This window comes from Mastomys coucha, unplaced genomic scaffold, assembly GCF_008632895.1.
Source record: "Mastomys coucha isolate ucsf_1 unplaced genomic scaffold, UCSF_Mcou_1 pScaffold12, whole genome shotgun sequence".
NCBI classification, from domain to species: Eukaryota; Metazoa; Chordata; class Mammalia; order Rodentia; family Muridae; genus Mastomys; species Mastomys coucha.
In genome coordinates this window covers 75,496,929-75,518,105 of record NW_022196894.1, presented here as the reverse complement: position 1 = coordinate 75,518,105, position 21,177 = coordinate 75,496,929, and the positions used below count along the sequence as shown (strand labels likewise).

The 21,177-nt window shown below is 39.8% G+C and overlaps 1 protein-coding gene across 2 annotated transcripts in view; it reads right to left on the bottom strand.

Annotated features, from left to right (window-relative positions):
* Cxadr (CXADR Ig-like cell adhesion molecule) overlaps positions 1-21,177 on the bottom strand; it is a 53,033-nt gene that overhangs the window by 4,122 nt on the left and 27,734 nt on the right. The window contains exons 3-7 of one of the 2 annotated variants that reach the window (XM_031364283.1): positions 20,679-20,883; positions 16,896-17,051; positions 16,096-16,218; positions 15,245-15,383; positions 13,800-13,983 (exon numbers count right to left, since the gene is read on the bottom strand). In XM_031364283.1, coding sequence (XP_031220143.1) covers positions 13,800-13,983; positions 15,245-15,383; positions 16,096-16,218; positions 16,896-17,051; positions 20,679-20,883 — 807 coding nt within the window. Of the gene's footprint in view, positions 1-9,313; positions 13,984-15,244; positions 15,384-16,095; positions 16,219-16,895; positions 17,052-20,678; positions 20,884-21,177 lie in introns of those variants that run through there. The other variant, XM_031364282.1, reaches the window with a different exon arrangement.

The following is a 21,177-nucleotide window of genomic DNA, read 5'->3' as shown; positions in this document are numbered from 1 at the left end:
ATATTTAATAGCAAAAGCATGAGGACTTGGAGCAGGGAGTGTCACTCTTACTGGTGTGGTTTAATGTTTATTGCATAAAACAAGTTAGAAAAAGATCATTGTTTCTATCCTCAAAATGGAGTAGCTACAGAAAGAACATTCATAAAGGTTACAAATAGTCATAGGAACTTAGGAATTTCATAGGACTTGAAAACATCATGATTTACACACATCAGTAGAGCTTATAACATGTACATCAGTGAGATGTACAGACATGAGCATCTTTGCTCCATTAGCTGTCTGATGTGTCACCTTTGTAGTGCTGAGGCCAGCAAATGTATCCGCTTCCCTAGGAAGAGTTGAAAGATGGCAGACGTTGGGCAAGATGATTTGCTTAAACCATTAGGCAGTCAGGATTAATAATCCCCATTATTGTGTGAACACTGTACAAGGTATCCATGTATTGGAATACCCCATAGTTCTCTACATAGTACCCTACAGATACATCTTTGAGATGTACCAGTTTAAAAAAAAACCAAATATTTAAAAGGTAATGCCCCTTGTTTAGAACCTGTCGGAATAGAGATTTAAAGGAATATAGCCCTTTGGAAGGTAGTTATACTTTTAAGGTGTTATATTTTCACCTAGCAACTGTACTTCAAGAAGTTTATTTACAGAAGTACTTAAATAGGGCTATCATCTATGTAAAAGTGTTTAATATATTTTTGGGTGACAAAAAAAATAGCCATAGGAAATGAGCAATTAAATAAAATTTAAAGTATCTTTATTCAAGGTAGTATGAAAAATGCTATGTGGCTATGGAATAAAAGTGGATAAATTTATAACATTATATTATAATATTATAGGTAGGAACATGAAAATATCCTATCTAAAATGCTGTGTGTTGTATGAGTAAAACACTGTTTTGACAGTATATTCAGAAGGAGAAAGGGGGGCTATGTACAGACAATTATTCTATTCTGTATCTTGCTTCTTTGGATTTTTCTGGTAAACATTAATACTCCATAACCTTTTTTTTTCCTGGCTTTTTTTTTTAATTTTATTTTAAAGGGATATTATGGTATGCTATGATTAAAACTAACAAGATAAACAAATAGAAGGAAAGAGAGAGAACAAGAATCAGAAACCCACTCTCACACACAGGCATCCCCGAAAAACACTAAAGTGGAAGCTGAAACTCCATAACCTTTTTACTGGAGGAGTAAAAACAGTTTAAAAAGCATGTTAAGGTCAGTTCATTCATTTTTAGCTAATACAAGATGAGAAATAGCCTGTGGACATACTTGTAGAAATACAGAATTGATAAAGCAAAATGCTTTGTTGAAACATTTGCAACAGTGAAGGATTATAATGCAAGAGCAGAAAGCCAGTAAAAGAATGGTCTAAGTCTTCGTTAGAGAGAATGTCCAGTTTGGGGACAGGGCTGAGATAACGTACGAAATGTAATGAGAATAGAATGTAGCATAGGGAACCCTCTTGTTTGCTTGTTCTTGACACAGGTCTGTAGCATCCACTCCTCATACCATATAGCTGAGAAGGGCGCTGAACTCCTAGTTCTCTTGTCTATACCTCCAGGGTACTGGGATTATAGGCAGGAGCCACAGGGCTTGGTTTAGAACGCCCTCATTATGAAATGAGAAATGTAAGATGGTGTGGGACCTGGCAAGTAAATAAAGCTCAGTATGTTTCCATGAGGTGCTGGACAGGTGAGTATAGAAAACAGGACTGACAGATAGACCTGCTCATTATCTATCCAGGGTGGCATATGCATGAAAGGCTCAGCACTTGGGTGCCTGAGGCAGAAAGATTGCAAGATCAAGGCCAGGCTACGCTATATGGCTAGTCTCCATCTAATAAAACAAAACAAAAAAACCTAATAATCAAGATTATTCTATGGTAGTTCATGTATATGTACACATATAATGATTTTCCCTAACCTCTTGGGAATTAAGTACTATAAGTATTTTTCCATTCCATGGCAATCCAGTGTGCATCCTAATACTGTGTACCTTACAGAAGAGAAAACTGAGTATTTAAACTGCCCCAGGTACTGTAACTAGAGAACTTTGAACTTGGGCATTGTAACTCTAGGCTTTTAAGAGCTGGGTAACAGAAGTTTATGCATTGTCTTGCACTGTTAATAATACTATGTGATTTTATTTTACTTATTTTTTTAAAGGAAACAATGAGGTGTTATTTCTGGAAGATCTGATAGACTACATTTTAATGAAAAACAAGTTAAATTTTAATGAAAAATAAAACTCCTCTAAAAGTCGTTGGCCACAAGAGGGCATCAGATAATCTTTAATGTCAAAGCTAAAGGTTGGACTCCCAAGTAATTTCTCCTTGATAAGAAAAGTTAAGAGGTTTTAGTCTGAAGCAGTACTTCCTATAGTCGTGGAAATTTTTAAGTGTTCCATAGTTATATACAATTAACATTTCTTTGGGGTTTTTTGTTTTTGTTTGTTTGTTTGTTTTTTGAGACAGGGTTTCTCTGTATAGCTCTGGCTGTCCTGGAACTCACTCTGTAGATCAGGCTCGCCTCGAACTCAGAAATCCGCCTGCCTCTGCCTCCCAAGTGCTGGGATTAAGGCGTGCACCACCACTGCCCGGCACATTTCTTTATTAGTATGTTTTTTATGTCATAGAAGTGGTCTCCATACAATAAAATATATGTACAAAAGTAAGATACCCTGAAAGTCCTTCACCCTGAGGCAGGTAAGGCCTCTGCTGAGATGTTAGAGGTGGGGGAGGGGTGCCGGGGGATGGGGAGGAAGCACCTCTCTTAGATTAGCATAGGGAAAAAGACCAGGACACTGAATGTGAGGCCAGCCTGGGCTACACAGTGAGACCCTGTCTCAAAAACAAAAGCTCATCTAAACAAAGAGGAACTTTGACCATATCATTTGTAATACTTGATATACTGAAAGATATTACTGTTAAAATACAGGGCATAGCAGTCAGTGGCTTTGCTTTTGAAGTTTATAGTACAACTTCTCTTCCTTGACAACCTAGAATAACAAACAAGGGCTAGAAAGATGGCTCAGTGGTTAAGAGCACTAGCTGTTCTTCCAGAGGACCCAGGTTCAATTCCCAGCACCCACATGGCAGCTCACAACTATCTGTAACCCCTATTCTAGGAGATCTAATACCCTCATGCAGACATACATGCCAACAAAATACCAATGTACATAAAATATAAATAATTTTTAAGAAAAGAATAGCAAATAAAAGTTTTAAGTGGTACTCCACTAAAATTCATTATTTAAACATTTTGAACAGCAGTGTACTTTTGGTTATTAAATGTTTATGTATTGTTTGATTGTTAAATTCTGATAAATTCATCATAAGTTGAAAAATTATAAATGCATTTAATATGCTAATCATAGCTTAGCAACATAGTAATACATCTTAGAGTATTAGTTTGTGACCATGTGGCTAACTGGGAGCTACAGCTTGATGCCATTGCCTACCACTGCCAAGAATAAGGTACCCTATATGTTATCAGTGTTCAGATAAGAAAAAAAAAAATATATATATATATATATACAAGTTAGGGGCTGTGTGAAACCTTTCTGGTTGGGGATGCCACTCAGGTACAGGGCTTACCTAGAATGTATTGTGCATATTGGGTAAGTGCTCTGCCCTTGAACTATATACATCCCCCGGCCCCAGAATCAGATTTTTATTTTTTCTATTATCTCATGACATTTAATATATAACCAATGTGTACCAGTTACTTGAAATCTGGAATCTCGGCCAGTATCCCAAAGAGTTCACTCCAGACAATACTTAGCTCTTGTCAAGCACATACCACACTGGGACCACCACTAGCATCAAGACAAGAATCTAGAGCACCTATTGGTAACAGTGTTTCAAACAGCTAACAGGGAGAGTGACACGGAGAGTGACAGGGAGAGTGACAGGGAGAGTGGCTGCTGTTGCCTGGAGAGACTGGTAAAGGTGCAAGGGGATCCCACACTAACTACCCTCCTGTCAGTTTTCCTCAATGCCAAGAAGCCAAGATTTCTGGAAAAAATAGTAGACCAGTGATCAGGAGACACATTTTGTTTTATGAGGCCCTGTGAAATGAAAAAAAAATAATAATAATAATAAAACAACTTACTGGATCTTGCCTTTATTTCAATATGTATATGATGATGAACCAGATAACATAGTGATATTTCTGGAACTGTGGTTTTTAGTCATAATTTAATTTACCTGTATCTGACTTTAAAACACACCTCTTCTGAAATACCAGCTCTTACCAAATTTTCTTCGCAAACATGTTCCCTGCCTTGTCATGGAAGTAGTACTTGAAACTTGTAGATTGGCAAACCTCTAATAGTGAATGTGCATATATAGCAAATCCATCGGGGTTTGCAAAACAGTACCCAAATGAACATAGGATGAGACAGTTCATACAGTAAACACCCTGCACTACCAACTTCCCTCCCGTAGATGACTAGCTTTATACTGCCAGACAATCATGGTAAGAAGAAAAGCAGTAAACAATTGTAGTCATAATGGATCCTTTTGTAGCACAACGAAAGAAAGGTAGTTAAATCCACTCTTTGAGATGATAAACTGAGTAGATCTGCATTTCTGCTCCATTGCAGGAAACTTCATGCAAAAGGAATTCCTTGAGATAGTGCAAGGAAGTGCAAGATGTACAAAATTAACAATGTGTGTTGGAAGAAGAGTCCATAAATCACCACCTCAAAACGATCTCAAAGTTTGATGTCATTCCTTAAGTGCCACAGACATTTTTAAGTCTGTCAGCATTCTCTTGCAAAATGTGAATTGCTATTTCACTTAACTGTGAAAAAATAATAATTTATATTGTTTGCTCATAACGTCATAAGAAATTTCAAACTCGTATAAATACATACTGAAGTACTGTGAACATGACAAGACATTTTAGCTGACAGGGAAAGACCTGTTTTACTTTTGGAGAACTTTAATCTTGATTTTTTTTTTTTTTTTTTTTTTTTTTTTTTTTTTTTTTGGTTTTTTTTCGAGACAGGGTTTCTCTGTATAGCCCTGGCTGTCCTGGAGCTCACCCTGTAGACCAGGCTGGCCTCGAACTCAGAAATCCACCTGCCTCTGCCTCCCAAGTGCTGGGATTAAAGGCGTGCGCCACCACGCCCGGCTGATTTTTTTTTTTTTAAAGATTGATTTATTTAATGTATGTGAGTACACTGTCACTTCAGACACACCAGAAGAGGGTATTGGATCCCATTACAGATGGCTGTGAGCCATCATGTGGTTGCTGGGAATTGAACTCAGGACCTCTGAAAGAACAGTCAGTGCTCTTAACCAGAGCCATCTCTCCAGCCCTTTAATCTTGATTTGTGTTGTTTCTGTGAACACATACAAGTACTCAACTTGTCTTGTTAAAAGCCTGGTGTGCCATAGGAGAGTGTTAACTTTACAAGACTACAGGTTGCAGTTACTGGTCTCCATTCCTCTCTGTCCTACTGTTCCCTGGAAATGTTCTTATTGCTGACAGTTCTGGGACTGTGAGAGGGAAACTGTCCTATTTAACATGAAAAGTACACACTGCCAGTGGCCAAAATTCATCTAGGAGTAGCTAACCTAATATGTCACTTAATCCTATTTTCTTTTCAAGGGCAAAACAATTCATTCTTTCATTCACTTAGTTTGTGCTGATTCCATAAAACTGTTCTGTGTAGAAATTCCAGCAACTTGAAGAAACTAAATATATACTGAGAGATACTGTTAGAAATGTATTTGGCAGTGGCTTACTAGGAGTAAAATGGTTATCTACAAGTAAGACCACTGAGAATCTGCTCCATTGAACTTTCTGATAGAAAGATGTATGCAACTCTGAGAACCGCGACTTGGTTTTCTTCCCTGTTTTGCACTGCCTGACAGCACTGAATCCTAAATCTCAACTCTGGCATCTGAACACATACACTCATTTCCCTGCTTCCTGTTAGACTGCAGTCCCTATAGGGTTTGGTTCCTCATTTTCATCTACACAGAAGTGTGAGAACTAACACATACCTCTTAAGTCCCAACCTTTTATCTCCAATCTAGCACTCTCTCATGCTCCAGATAAACAGGCATTTCAATATTGCCAGTTCCCTGTTCAAGGTAATTCCTTCCACTCATGTTCAAAACACAGTTCCGTGGCCTTGTCTCCAGCATTTACAAGGCAAGGCTGTAATCGCCATCTTCCCCCCCCCCCCCCCCCCCCGTCTATAAATTGCCATGGTTACATGCACTGTGGTCTACCATCTCACTTCAAACTTTTTGCCTACAGTAAAGATTGTTTTGCTCCAGGTGTGTAACTCAGTTGCCAGTTATTTTGCCTATATTAAAGAAAACCTTCATGTCCTTTATGCCTGCAACAGAGCAGTTCTCAACACAAGTCAAATACTAAGTGTTCAGTTTTCTGTCCCACCTCAGCTTTCCACTAAGTTGCTTTAACCTAAAACCTAATACTTCTTCCTTTGTGACCAATCCTGACAGTACTCACTTTGAAAAATAAATAGGATGTGCTTTAAAACACATAAACTAGCAACCTTATGTATAGGATATTCCTGGAACGAGACAGGAAACTGTTCTTACCGACTTCTCATGTTGTTCTTTGAGTAACCTATTCACAAATTAATAGCATTAAGTGCAGCCTTTTGGACAGGAACTGAATAGAACGTCATTGCACCTTCTCAGCAAGAGTCATGCCGACAAACTGATAGGCAGCTCATGTACTCCGCTGGGCAAGCGCGAGTTTAAACAGGACTACCATCTCATTTTGTTTTTGAAAGATAGCAGACTCTGGAGAAAGGGCTAGGCAACTGGGCGTGTCACTTTGGTTGATATTAAGTCACTGTAAATTAATGGTGGGCAGTGGTGCATGCCTTTAATCCCAGAATTTGGGAGGCAGAGGGGAGCAGATCTGAGTTTGAAATCAGCCTAATCTACAGTTGATTCCAGTATAGCCAGGGCAGGAAGCCCTGTATTGAAAAACAGAATCACTGTATATTAAGCAGAAAACCCTGTATGCAGATATTCCATATACATTTTGATTGTTTGGTTAGGGCCTCCCTTTGTCGTTTGCACCCATTTCTATTACGAGTTGAGCTGTCCCCACCACCCCAAATTCTTATGTGGAAATGTAATCCTTATTGCATGAGTTAGGAGCTGCTCTGAATACAGATAATTGCAGGTATGTCTGATGAGGTCTCCATCAGTGTAAATGCAGTTTGACTGATGTCCTTGAACAAAGGAAATATGGACAGAGACAGGTATTTATAGAGGAAAAACAATGTGAAGGAAACAGGGAAAAAAGACCCATGGAAAAGTCAAAACACGGATGCTTAGAACAGTCCATCTCACAGCTCCTAGAGGGAGGAGTCTCTGCCTCTGCTTTGACTGTGGCCCTCTGGCCTCAGAACTTGGGAGTCTCTGTTACTTAACACCATTTGTGGTAGCTAGTTATAAAAGGAAGCCCTGGCAAGCAAACAGAACTATACATAGAGAAATCACTTGTAAATAACCAGTTTCAGAAGACCAATCATTTAAAGAGGTCAGCTGACTCACAGTGCTACAAGGATTTTTAAAAACTTAAGAAGTCTAAGAAATGATGTTTTAGGTATCTTAGCAGGCCAGTCTATTTTACACTAAAACGTATTATGATATCAAAATTAGGCAATGTGCTACCTAGGCTAGCATTTACTCCTTAAGTTTTTCATTAGTTCGTTCAATCATCACAGCCAAGGACAGGACTCCTTGCTGTTCTCCTTTCTATATAATACTTAACAACACTGAAAAGTCATTTTAGTAACTTGGCTTCTACTCAGAAACACCAGCCGAAAACCTTCAAGCCCTGAGCTTGGTTTGTGGGACCAGCCTGCCATCTGCTGCCATTACTGTATTTTGAAGTTATATTCAGTTATGGCTTAGACACTTACTGGACCACTCTAATTTAGTAATAGGTTACTCTATACCCAGTGTTGCAGTGTTTACTCAGTGAGACAAGCTATCATCTGGTCTCTAGAGTTATTACAGTTAATAAAATATGGTCTGTGTTAAAGGCATTCAAGTATGCACCATACTTTCACCTGGCATTTTTTTGTAATATGAACTTTAAAATTCAGATGTGAAATTCTTTGTATCATTATGAGCATCTCAAATATCAAAAATGGACACAAAAACTGTCACCATGCCAATTCTCTAAAACCTTCCACCATTTCATGAGGTAGGGACCTGCCACCAGTTGAAGCTCATGAAATGCCAGTTAAGTGAGGCAGCCGGTAATCATCAGCATTCCAACATGGCTTTCCATGTCCTGTATTCTTCGTCTTAGCCCGAGTAGGAAATCTCACATCTTCTGTGAGCCATTGGTCAAGTGGACCTGATGAACCTTCTACCCTAGGCAGCTTGGGGACAATAAGCAATGTTTAAAGACACTTTTCATTTTAACAGCTGGGGTAGAGGCAAGGGTACTACTGACATCTAATGAGTAGAAGCCAGACATGCCACTCGCATTCTACAGTGCACAGGACAGCTGCCTATAGTAACTATCCAGCCCAATGCTCGGCAGTGCTGAGGCTGAGACAGCCTAGTGAGTAACCACATTATTCTTCAATACGTATTCCTACTTAAAGTTCAAGGCCCCATTTTCTTGAAAGCATTCCAAGCCCATGAAATGATGCTACTGTGATGAGAATGTTTATGCTCTTCTGAAATTCTCATCTTGAATCAGCTCTCAGTGGCTAATGTGATACGGGGGAGGGGTGACACTTTTGGAAAGTGGCTGTCACGACGGATCCACCCTCTTGATTGGAATCAATGTCCTTATGAAAGGCATGAATGAGCTTGTCTCCCCCATTCCACTTTAGGAAGACACAACAGAACAAGCTCCATCAGACTCTTCTGGTGCTATGGTCTTGGGCTTCCTGGCTTCCAGAAACGTAAGCAGAGTTTGTTTATAAATAACCCAGAATAAGAGATTCTGTTTAAGCAGCAGGAAGGGACTAAAACATGCTTATGTGTTTAATATGTATTTATAAACACTCACTTTTAATTCACCTGGAAAATGTAAATTGATTTATAAAATTACGGAATTCCAGAAGCTTCAATCTCCACATTGTACGTTGGCATATATATGGAGTGGCAAACAATATATGTATGTGTAACTAATATATGGATGATTACATTCTTTATTCTTGCTCAAGGAATGAGGTTGAAAGAGACTTGGTACAGGAAAGCAGGAAGAAAAGACGTTCTGAAGCTTTGGTAGATGTCTGTAAAAGTAAAATAAAGCCACACCGAAAGGCAGGGGACTGCTTTCTTCATTTTATTTCAAAAGTACACAAGGTCACAAAACTAAGAGCAAGTTTCTGTTTTTAAACAAAATTGTTCTTACAAACTTTAAAATCTGCATCACTGGATATGTAAGCCAGATATATGAAATACAAAATCTGAAACTGATACTACCAATAACTTTGCAAATGTGGGTGTCAAATTAGTATTCTTAATACAACTGTGTTTATTGTCAAAATTCACTATTAGGAACAAGAATAAGTCAACTCGTGAATTGTGGTCCTTTTAGCACCTGTGCCATTAAATAGATTAACAGAATCCCAAAGCTCATCTTTGGCAGACTTTTTAGTGTCTGAATAAACACCAACCCAACTGATGGCCTCTATACTCTAAATTACAAACTGGGATGTATTTTGTAAGCTTGAATTTAGGAGGTCAAGTTCTGGAAGGTAAACAAATGGTCAGCCTTCCTAAAGGAGAAATAACCACAATTCACAAATGTATCCCCTCGTTCTGTAATATTTTCAAAAGGAATCTTGCTCAAATACAGATTATTTTAGTGTCAAAGTAGGCAAATGAGAAATTTGACTGCAGAATGTGTTGCCTTTATTGCTGGAATATCCAGAGGCATTTGAAATATTAAAACTTGCTCAAAACATTTATACTATGAAACACAATAATGTTATAAACATATATGTACATATATAATATATAATGTCGCAAACCACTTAAAATTGTGCCAGCCGTTTTCTACACACTACTCTATAAGTGACACATTTAAAGCATTCACCATATAAAATAGGAACATTATCTATTCACACTGAAATAAGGCAGCTGAGAGCACTCTAAACACTGTTGGAAATATTTTAGAAAAAACAGAAACCTATGAACATTCACATAGCTTCAAATTTACATGCTGTACACACAGAGACAATAGTTATTTAATAAGTCACACATTAAAGAATAGCCAACTCCATGCAGTGAGTTCTTTTTAATCAAAAAGTTTACTTGCCTCTCCACATAACCTGATTCCAGGGCACAGTCTGAAACTCATTTCTTAAAAGAATTCAGATTCAGACCTCATGGTCTTTTTGACCATTCGAGACAAAATACTGTACTACTGAGTTCAATCTCCAGGTGTTAGGTCTCTCAGTGTAGCTCAGGCTTGCTTTGAACTGGCTACGGGCCTCAAATCCATGATCTTTCTGTGCCTCTGAGTTCTGGGATCATAGATGTACACAGACACATGTACCAGAAATTAGGCATTTCCATAATCTACATGGATCTTCCCTACTAAATACACTCAGTCTGTGATTCCATACTAATAAATCCTTGGTAGATAACTCAAATTTAAGGAAGTATTTGTCTGTGTAACTATGAAATCATGAAAACTGATACCAGACTTTGAGAAGGGGAGGCTTTCTAACAGGAAAATACTACTAAGATTATCAATAATAATACTCATAAAGTGTTCTGTATTCAGAACACAGACTACGGAATCCATAGTGTCATTTCCCTCCAGAGATGTTTCAATGCTCTCTTTGAGACATTAACATATGGGTCAAGTCTCTCATGTATAGAGTGGAATCACAAAGGTCTGCTGTGGAGACAGCGTTGGCCCTGAACTCATACTGGCTCTTAGTTAAGATGGACCAGCGAAGTTGATGAGCTGGTGACCATTACTAACATTGATTCGACAGCAAATACTTGCTCCTTGGTTGACTAAAATCAGTGAGATTGGGAAATTCCTAGGACTTGTCTGACCTTTGGGTAAACTGAGGCTAACAATGAGAAGAGCTGCAGAACAAAGCCTCAAACTTAACTATGTCTCTGATTCTATATCTTCCAGGCCTGTTGGTATTCACAGTGTTTTGTTTTATTTTTTTAAAACAAGTTTCTCTTTCAGATTATAGTTGCTACAGATCTAGACTAAAAATAGTTGGATACTCTAGGTTTTGTTTGCCTTTAAATAAATACAAAGTCTAAGGAAAGGAAAAGATTTTGAAGTAATTTCTACCTAGCATAATCTTCGTTACCTAAAAATCATTAAGACCTTACATTCCAGTTTATTCTTGTAATGTCTTATAAAAATGCCAAACACCTGCGAGTCAAGCGTGGCTATAGTTATAAACTAGAACGCGGTCAAAGCGTACTGAGGGTGTGAATTTCTATTAAATCGTAATAAACGATGGTATCGTGTAAGTGACATCAAGAAAAGCAGAGGAGAAAAGGCGACACTGCGACTGAGTGGAGAGGGCAGCCCAGTGATGTGCTTTTGAAAACAGTACCTTCACTTCTACGCACCTCCACGGCAGGTGACTGCTAGCTCATAGGCACCAGAAAGTCATTGCAGAAATCAAATACCTCAGAAGGCACAGATGAAGACAACACAAATATAAAAAGTAATTTTATGTGAGGTTTAAACCTACTTTGAAAAAACGCTTCCAAATATGTAAAACTGTACACGAATCCATTACATGGACATTCAGTTTAAATTCACCATTAAAAAGTATACATAATATTCTGCTTAATCGTAAATGCATGCCAACATTAATTTATAATGTAGCATTTACCAGCACAGCACCTGAAGAGATTAACAGAGATCAATTCCCTAGGGGAAAGGTTTTGCAATTAATGAAATCTTTTATTATAGACCTTATCTACTATAAAGAAAATGCTGGCTCATTACACTCTACACACACTCCCTCACAATCTTAAGGGATATACAATAAATTCACTTTTTTTCCTACGAAAACTATATTTAATACATTTGGCAGATAGGAGTATTCCCTTTACTCCTTTTTAAATTTCTTTTAAGATTAAGTCACTTTCACAAAACTAAGACTTGATCTCTGACAACTTGATTTCTGACAACTATAGAGAGGCAGGGTTGGCCATAGGACACCAAGCACGTTGCCCAAGTCTGGAATTCAGGACTAGTGGAAGACACTTAAATCACCTCCAATATCTTTGATCATTGACTCTTAGAGAAAAATAGCCTCCAGGAACCATACTCCAAATCAAAAGCCTAGATTATGTGTTTCTACAACATAAATTATGCAGTACGGTCTGCCACAAACAGAAACACAAATTTAAAAATCAGTAATTTGGAGATTCTCATCCATTACTGCCAGATAAGTGAATTAACAGCTTTCTTCCTTTCTTCCTTCCTTTCTTTCTTTCTTTCTTTCTTTCTTTCTTTCTTTCTTTCTTTCTTTCTTTCTTTCTTTCCTTCCTTCCTTCCTTCCTTCCTTCCTTCCCTCCCCCCTCCCTTCCCTCCCTCCGTTCCTTCCTTTCCAATTGCAAAAACATCACCTAAAGTAGAAGGCCAGTGTTTAGCTGCAGACTGACAAATCTGGCACCGTTACCCTGCCTGGTTAGAGTTCTGTAGAGTTCTGTAGCGGTCTACAGGCTCCAGGCACAGACACACGCCTCCTCGATCCTCCTCCTACCCCGACCCGTGTTGCATCAAGGGTTTCAGCTGTGTGTGTAGAAGCAGATGCTTCTGAAGCTGAAAGGTGCTTTTTGTAGTGCACAAAGGTTACCACTTCCTATTGCCTCTGTAGTGTATCGGTTAAATACTTAAGAAACTTTTCTACAGCCAGTATAGAAATACAGACTTGTAAGCCCAGCATTCAAGAGCTGAAGCAGAATGATCATGATTTGAGGCCAGCCTAAGCAACAAACGTACTGAGGCCCTATCTCAGAACAACAACAAAAGAAAAAAGAAAGGAAAGAAATCATGCCATAGGTGTTTATGAATGACTTAGAAATAAAGCTAGGCATTTCTAAAACACTGTAATGTCTCCTACTCTTCCAGATAATCAAATACATGTAGAATTCTCAGGCTATAAAAACAAATCCATAGTTTTTCCATGGATTTTTTTTAAATTTGAGACATACTGTTGTTCATAAATAAATGAGACAGATACCCTAAAAATGGTGGAAACTACAAAGTATCATTTTCAGATAATTCAAGAATAAACTTGGTATTTATGGAAATTTGCAAATTTCTTCACCCATGACATCATATTCAAAGTGCTATATCTTTCTTAAGATGTAAGATAAAGACATTATTATTTAGATGCCCTTAAAATCAACTTGGTAAGAAACCCCAAATTCTCCAGATGGTCAATACCATTATTCTTAAGCCTTTATCATTTCACTATATAACCAAAAGATCTTATGGAGCATGTTTCTTATAAACTTCTTCACATATATATATACATATATGTGTGTGTATATATGTATATGTACATATATATTGTAAATATACACATATATTATGTATATATACACATTCACACACAAATACACACACATATATATATGGGCTACTGTTAACAAAATTTAGAACAGAATAAGTTTTGATATGTCAAGAGAAGAAACGAGCCATGGAAAGCAGAGAAGAGAGGTGCAGAGTTCTATACTATAGATCCGTCCTTGCTCTGTGCTGGAATCATCACGGGAACCGCTCCCATTCGACTCAGATTAGGGGCAGCTACCTTAGCGGGTGCCAGAGTCGGACTCTGAGGCGCACGTTCAAAGTCTTCACTGGGGACCTGGTTATACTGCGTCTTGGAATACCCTTCCATGTTGGAAGGGGACATGGATCCCAGCGAGGAATGGTTGCTGCCAATATAGCTCCTGGCAGTGGACGTCCGACTCTTGGGAGGAGGCACATCTTCCCTGGAAAATAAAGTCCCCAACACATGCTAAAAACCTTACAGTTATGTAAGCTACAAAGCAGGATAAGTTCAAAACTACAAACACTGAGCAGAGAACGGCTTTACATCATTAACTGTGTGCCTGTCCCAATTTATTATCTTGGTTGGACCATGAAGAACAGGAATTGAACTATGGCTTTTGTACAAATGTATATGTTTTGTAATGTGTAATGAGGAAGACCTCTCATATTCATATCCTAGCATCAGTGGTCATGCAGTTCAGTCATAACATAAATCCTTAAGTGACATAAGCACATACTCTGTCCCCAAAAGGAAAGAAAGAATTCCTTTTTGCTGTGAAAGTCCTAGAAGACTTCAGCCAAAAACTACCTATTTCTGTTTTCCAAACCTGAGACTTGGTACCTGAGAATTGGTATCATCAAGCTCAGACAGAGAATATAAACCTGAATTACTATGGGTTAAAGCAGCTTAAAACCAAAGTGTTCAGATCTCCAATCTTCAGACCTAATTAACAACAATTTCCAAGTTCTTAAGCCGCCTGAGTCATGTGTTCTCATTTTTTAAAGTATAACCCTAGATAAAATCTACCAGTTTAGAATATTTAAGAAAATAAGCCGGGCTGGTGAGATGGCTCAGCGGGGAAGAGCATTGACTGCTCTTCTGAAGGTCATGAGTTCAAATCCCAGCAACCACATGGTGGCTCACAACCACCCGAAATGAGATCTGATGCCCTATTCTGGTACATCTGAAGACAGATACAGTGTACTTACATATAATAAATAAAAAAATCTTTAAAAAAAAAAAAAAGAAAAAAAAGAAAATAAGCCATGTGTGGTAGTGTGTACCTGTGACTCCATCACTTAGGCGACTGGAACACTACGATTATGACTTCAAGGGCAGTTTGGGCAATGTGATGAGACTGTCCCAAGAAGAAAAACTAAAACTCCATTACCAGTTCCACAAACTACCCATGTCACTTAACGATCATCAGGTCTTTTCACAGGAAATAGCACGTGTTCCTGAGACAAACATTTTACTGTGGTTCTCAAAACAGGAGAAGAAAACGTGAAGGTTTTACAGTACAGCCAGAAGTGCTCAGACTGATGCTTCTGAACACAAATGCTTGGCAGGGATTGAAGGGAGGAATCAGAGTTCACTCAGATCTTATAATACCTTAGTTCACTAGAGTGCTTCCAGAACATGAGTTTTTGGGATAGGGATCGTTTGTTGTACACCTGCGGAGTCTAATTTCACTGAATTACCTGATATCATGATGCACTTCCTTCTCGTACTTCTCTTCTCTGCGTTTTCTATGACAGCAGAAGAGGATGGCCCCAATGAGCACAAGGGCCAGCAGCGTCCCTATGACAGCGCCTGCGATCGTTCCAGCTCGGTTGGAGGCTAGCGTGAGATTGCAACAGAATTAGTAGGAAACCCACCACACAGCGCTTAGTACTGAAAGTGTGGGGTGTGTGTGTGTGTGTGTGTGTGTGTGTGTGTGTGTGTGTGTGTGTATAGAGAGAGAAAGACAGACAGACTGACTCATTTTATTCCATATATTAACTTTTAAAAGAGATTACCAAGACCGGGCGGTGGTGGTGCACGCCTTTAATCCCAGCACTCGGGAGGCAGAGACAGGTGGATTTCTGAGTTCGAGGCCAGCCTGGTCTACAGAGTGAGTTCCAGGACAGCCTGGGCTACACAGTGAAACCCTGTCTCAAAAACAAAAAAAAGAGAGAGAGAGATTACCAAGGCTTTTGTCTAGCAAAGAAAAATGTATAAAAATTATTTTCTTTTGAATGACATATATCACCCAAATTTAAAAACTGATAGACTCTGAGTCCAACCTGTCGTGATTAGCACACAGAAATGTCACCAGCTTCTCGAACTTTAATGGCTAAATAGTGGACCAAAGCTGATTTGACAGCTTTGAGCTACTAAAATAACAGTTTTACTGATAAAAGTGTAATATCTTCTCCTCCATGAACTAGGAAAATGAGCAAACACCCAGTGTCCTGACCAATGTGATCATCCTTGCCAGCATATCCCCTCACAGAGTAAACCAGGCCATGAGACGCTAACAGAAGCGAAGCAAATGAACAAATGTACTTACGAGGGACGACGTCTAGTCGTAGCATGCACTGGTCAGAGCCCACTCTGTTTTGGACTGTGCAGCTGTATGTCCCAGAATACTCAGAACTGGCATTTTTCACAGATATAACCGGTGAAGTCATTTCTATGAAAGAAAAAGGGGAGAAAAGCAAATCTGTTTTTACAGAGTCAATTTTTAATAAAGCTAATAAACCTTATGTAAGTTTGGCAGTACAGTTAGACAGATAATACTGGGTGCAGACAAATGCCACAGGCAGATGCGCATCTCCAGAATTCATACAAGCAGCCTGCAGATCTTACAAGCAAGCTTACAGTTACTGTAACCCCCTCAGCCACAGCCTCAGCTGAAGCAAGGTGGCTGGCTTACAGCATAGCAGTTATATAACCACATGAATGGTTATATTTAGCCAAGTTGTAACTTTTTAACTCATGCCCCATCACATAGGTTTGGTTTAAACTTATACTGGTAAGTTACTGGAATATCAGTAAAAGTCCAGGCAGAACCACCATGATTGCACTCTGATACTTTCACCACTGATTGCTGATCGTGCACAGTTCAACATTAAAAAAGATCTACTACACTAACCAAATTACAATATGCTAAAGGTGAAATCGTTATAGAAATATTTCTTCTTTGAGGACACTTGGTTGTGATTGTAAGATACTGAATAATTTTCATGGCGATTTGGATTATTCTATATAGACCAGGGATTTTTTAAAGTATAATACCCACATCACCACTAGGTTTAAATCTAAATCAGTGACATAGGGTACCATTTTGGTACCTAACAGGAGCAGTACCTGCTAGCCACGGAGTAGGCATTGTCTGGGAGTCTGACAATTTCTGCCATTCATACTGCAGTGGAAGGGAACCTTCTTTTGGTTCACATTTTAGCTTGAAGTCATTTCCAATCTCTTCCGATCCATCCACGAAGCATCTTGTACCTGAAGGCTTAACTGAGAGGAAAAAAAAAAAGAAGAAGTTACAGCTTTATCCAAGAGAATGGGATTTGTCTTCTTTCTCACGGATTACATAAGCACCGTAGGCACAGAGTATGATGCACAGCCACTCACCCCTTCAGCAGCCAGTATGGGGCTTAGAATGGACAAGGGAACAAGGAATGATATGTTGTCAAACCAGCTTACACAGCTTCATCAAACACACACAGGTAATGAGCTCGGGCAAGCAGCCATTGCATAAAGTTCGGTGCATCTCGGATGCAGCTCAGCTCTGGGCACTGCCATTCCATAGGCACATATCAAGAAAGCAGGGATGATGCGGCTGGGTGATGATGCTCCCAGTAGCTCCCTCCGTTCCTTACCTAGTCTCTGTCCTTGAAATGCCGCCATCTGTGAGTACGTGCCAAGTCATGTCTCTCTAGGTGTCGTTACTGGACAACCAGGGCACTTATTAGTGACACTGATCACCGGGACGATCCGCTTTGTGCAGCACAGACCATTTGACATTATGAATTTACATGAGTTCAAATCCATTCAGACAGCAGAGTCATAAAAGGTAAGTGGGAGGTTATCTTCCAGACCTCAGAGCAACGGTTTAGAGTCACAACTAACCTCATTACCTGCAACTTACCCCAACTCTGGCCTAATACCTTGCCATTGCACACGGTTCTGCAGCTCACTGAGACATGACATTTATGAAATAAAATTAATATGTTAGTCAAGTGGGTTTAACAAATGTGTGTATACAGTCATTGTTTGGCATTTAGTAGATAACTGGTTTCAGACCCTATGGGTACATAAATAAGAGGATTCTCAACTGCCTTACCTAAAATGGCATAGTATTTCACTTAATCATTCGTGGTTAGACTTGAAATTACCTATAGATTGCTTGTAATACTTACTACAATGTAAATGATACATAGTTGTTATAATGACTATAACTGGGGGAAAATCATTAAGACTGTACACTACAAATACACAAATGTTCCCAAATATGTTCTGATCCATTGTCTGCTCAGTGTGAGCTAGTGTGAGCTCAGTGTGAAACCCAAGGACAGAAAGGGCTCACTAAGCAGGAGTTATAACCTTTTTCAAGTTCTCTCATGGTGGCTATGGACAGCCTTACTTCAAACTGGCTAATCAGATTTCTATCAAACGTCATAGATCTTCTCTCTTTCTGGAATTGTGACTTGAATAGTAAGGTTAGGCACTTTTTTTTTTGGTCTTTTATTCCATGAGTTTTTTAGAATAAGCCACACTGTGTGTAACAGTAATCATCTTCATTAAATGCCAATTACTGTCCCGTTGCATCAGCACCAGCAAGTGTGTCTCCCCATTCATCTACTGGGGACACCTCTAAAACCTTCTTGCACAAGCTCACCAGGACCAAGTGTGCAGTCTACAAAGTCAGAGGGAGAGCCAGGGAATTATGATGAGCACGACACAAGATGGAAACACCTGCAAAGGATTTGGGGATCCTCTCAAAACAGCAGGGATCAGCTCTCAGGCAGCTGTTTCTGAAGGGAGAGTAGGAGAGTGGGGACTGTCAGGAGGGAGGGTCTGTGAGTGACTAGTGCCCTAGTGAAGTGGGACTGTCAGGAGGGAGGGCCCGTGAGTGACTAGTGTCCTAGTGAAGGTGCAGTGCAGGGCCGCTCTGCGAGCAATGATGGCCAAACATTAAGTCATTATTTTCATTTTCCTCTAAGACCTTGGGAAAAACAATGCTGCTTCCTATGAAGTCTGTGCCTGGCTTCACCATCTGTCTTCCCAGCCTGATAAATACCAGGGCTATTCATTTCTTTCTCTCAGTCTAAACTGGTTCACACGCTTTCTGTCCTACGTGAATTTTCCTTGCTTCACCATCATGAATAAGAGCACGGGTGCGCGCGCGCACACGCACACGCACATGCACACGCACACGCACACGCGCACACACACACACACACACACACACACGCGCACACACGCACACACACACACACACACGCGCACACACGCGCACACACGCGCACACACGCGCACACACGCACAGGAGTTTTAGGGCCATTCCTGCTGATACCATGATTGTGCTTAGCCACTTGGCCATCAGGGCTGTTCCAGCCAGTCATTCTGGGAATCGCTATGCAAATCCCATCACTCCCAATCTACCTTTTCCTATTTTGATAGCCAGCTGTCAGTCACTTCATGAAGCATATGAATACCAGTGTGAAACACTCTACGTGTACCTGGACTCAGAACTTCCAGGTAAGTATGTAGTACCCACAGTCACAGAGCCACCACATCTGAAGAGTTCAGACCACTTGTTTAAAGAAACTATCACCAGCTTATGCAGTTTACAAACATAAGGTCAGTGCATGTTTCCATGATATAAACATAGCTAGTGTTTGCAGTGATGTCATATTCCCTTCTCTATGTTTTTATTCAGGTTCACTTTCACATTCATAAAAAATACTTTTAAGACCAGGACCTCTTACGTTCTAAGTCAGTGAGGTGTCCAACAACCAAGCCAACTCTGCAGTTACCATCAGAATGCAAAAGCCATCCCAGTTACCCTCCTACGCCCTGTCTCCTCACACAGGCAGACTTTAGAAGAGGCCCTGGCCAGGAACACTTGCTCATCCTAAACTAAAGCCAAGTCTAGAGACTGACAAGAGGTAACTGTCTTCCTTCATTAACGTTAGCTCTTGCAGATGGCCCAGTCTGATTCCTAGCACGCACATCTGACAGTTCCTAACCGCATAGAATTCCAACTCCAGGGGGATCTGAGGTCTCTGTCCTGCATGGGCACTGGTACACACATACATTGCACACATAGACATCCACATAATTTGAAGTAAATCTTTAAAAATACAAATAAATAGTCTGAGTAACTAATCATAGAAATCTCATCTATCCTTAAGAAAGTAAATGATTAAAGCACAAAAACATTTTAAAGTTAAATGAGATCTTATTAGGCTTAATGATAATTAAATCTTTATGTTTCAACGTCATAGGCTGAAGTCAAAGGAAATGAAAAGGTTTAATTCTCAGGGAAATTTCTAAAGAGGAAAAAAAAATCTTACACCAGTTAACTCCTGGCTTAGTCAACTTTGTTTTTGTTTTCTCTTGCTATAACAAAATGTCTGAAGCTGAAGCTAGATCACTATTTTGAAAGGAAAATTGTCTCTGTCTTATGATTGTGGGGGTCCAAAAGCATAGTATCAACTGGACCTGCTTGCTTTGCAGTAAGCACTTCATGACCGAAGCAAAAGTGGCATTTGAAGAAGAGAGCCCTGAGGGGGTCAAAGAAGCTAATCCATCTAACATGAACTCCATCAATCCCTTCACAGGACTGGAAGCTCCCTGACCTAATCACCTGCAAGCTCCACCCACTTCCTAAGCCTCCGAGAGTTTGGGCACAGCACACTCAAACCACAGCAGAGGTCCAATTCCTAACTTACAAAGTAGCCGGTCCTCTTCCTTTCTCCACTCAGAAAGGAGAGACTAGCTGTTCCCCGCTGCCCAAAGACATCAGAAGAACTTCAAGGGCAGAGCAACCTTGTCTCCATGAGCGCTACTACTGGGTGCTGTGGCCACTTTCCCTGTCACCATAGACCCCCGTGGACAACAGGAATGACAACTTACCAAGAACTGTCAGCAGAAATTTCCTATTTGCAACCCCAGGAGCTTTCTTCACTTTGCACTGGTAAGCGCCAATGTCAGACAGCTGCAGGTTGGTCACGTTTATAGATGCGTCACCAGACTTGACGTCATTACTCGTAAAATGTACCCGGCCTTTCAGATCCGGATAGTAGTTATCATAAATTTTGTCTCCAGAATACAAAATGATCTAAAAGCAAAATAAGGAAAGGAGATTTTTTAACCCCCACCTCATTTTGGAACTGTTCACATTTCACAGTAAGACCCCTTGTTCTTATCCAGCGACTTGAAGGCCAAAGAATGAATGGTACCAGACACAAACAACAGGCTCACAGCTAGAACAGCTCCAGGGAGCTCTCTTATCTGAGTAATGAGGGGAATAACATACAAGAATATCTTTTTCACCGGGCGGTGGTGGTGCTGGTGGTGCACGCCTTTAATCCCAGCACTTGGGAGGCAGAGGCAGGCGGATTTCTGAGTTCGA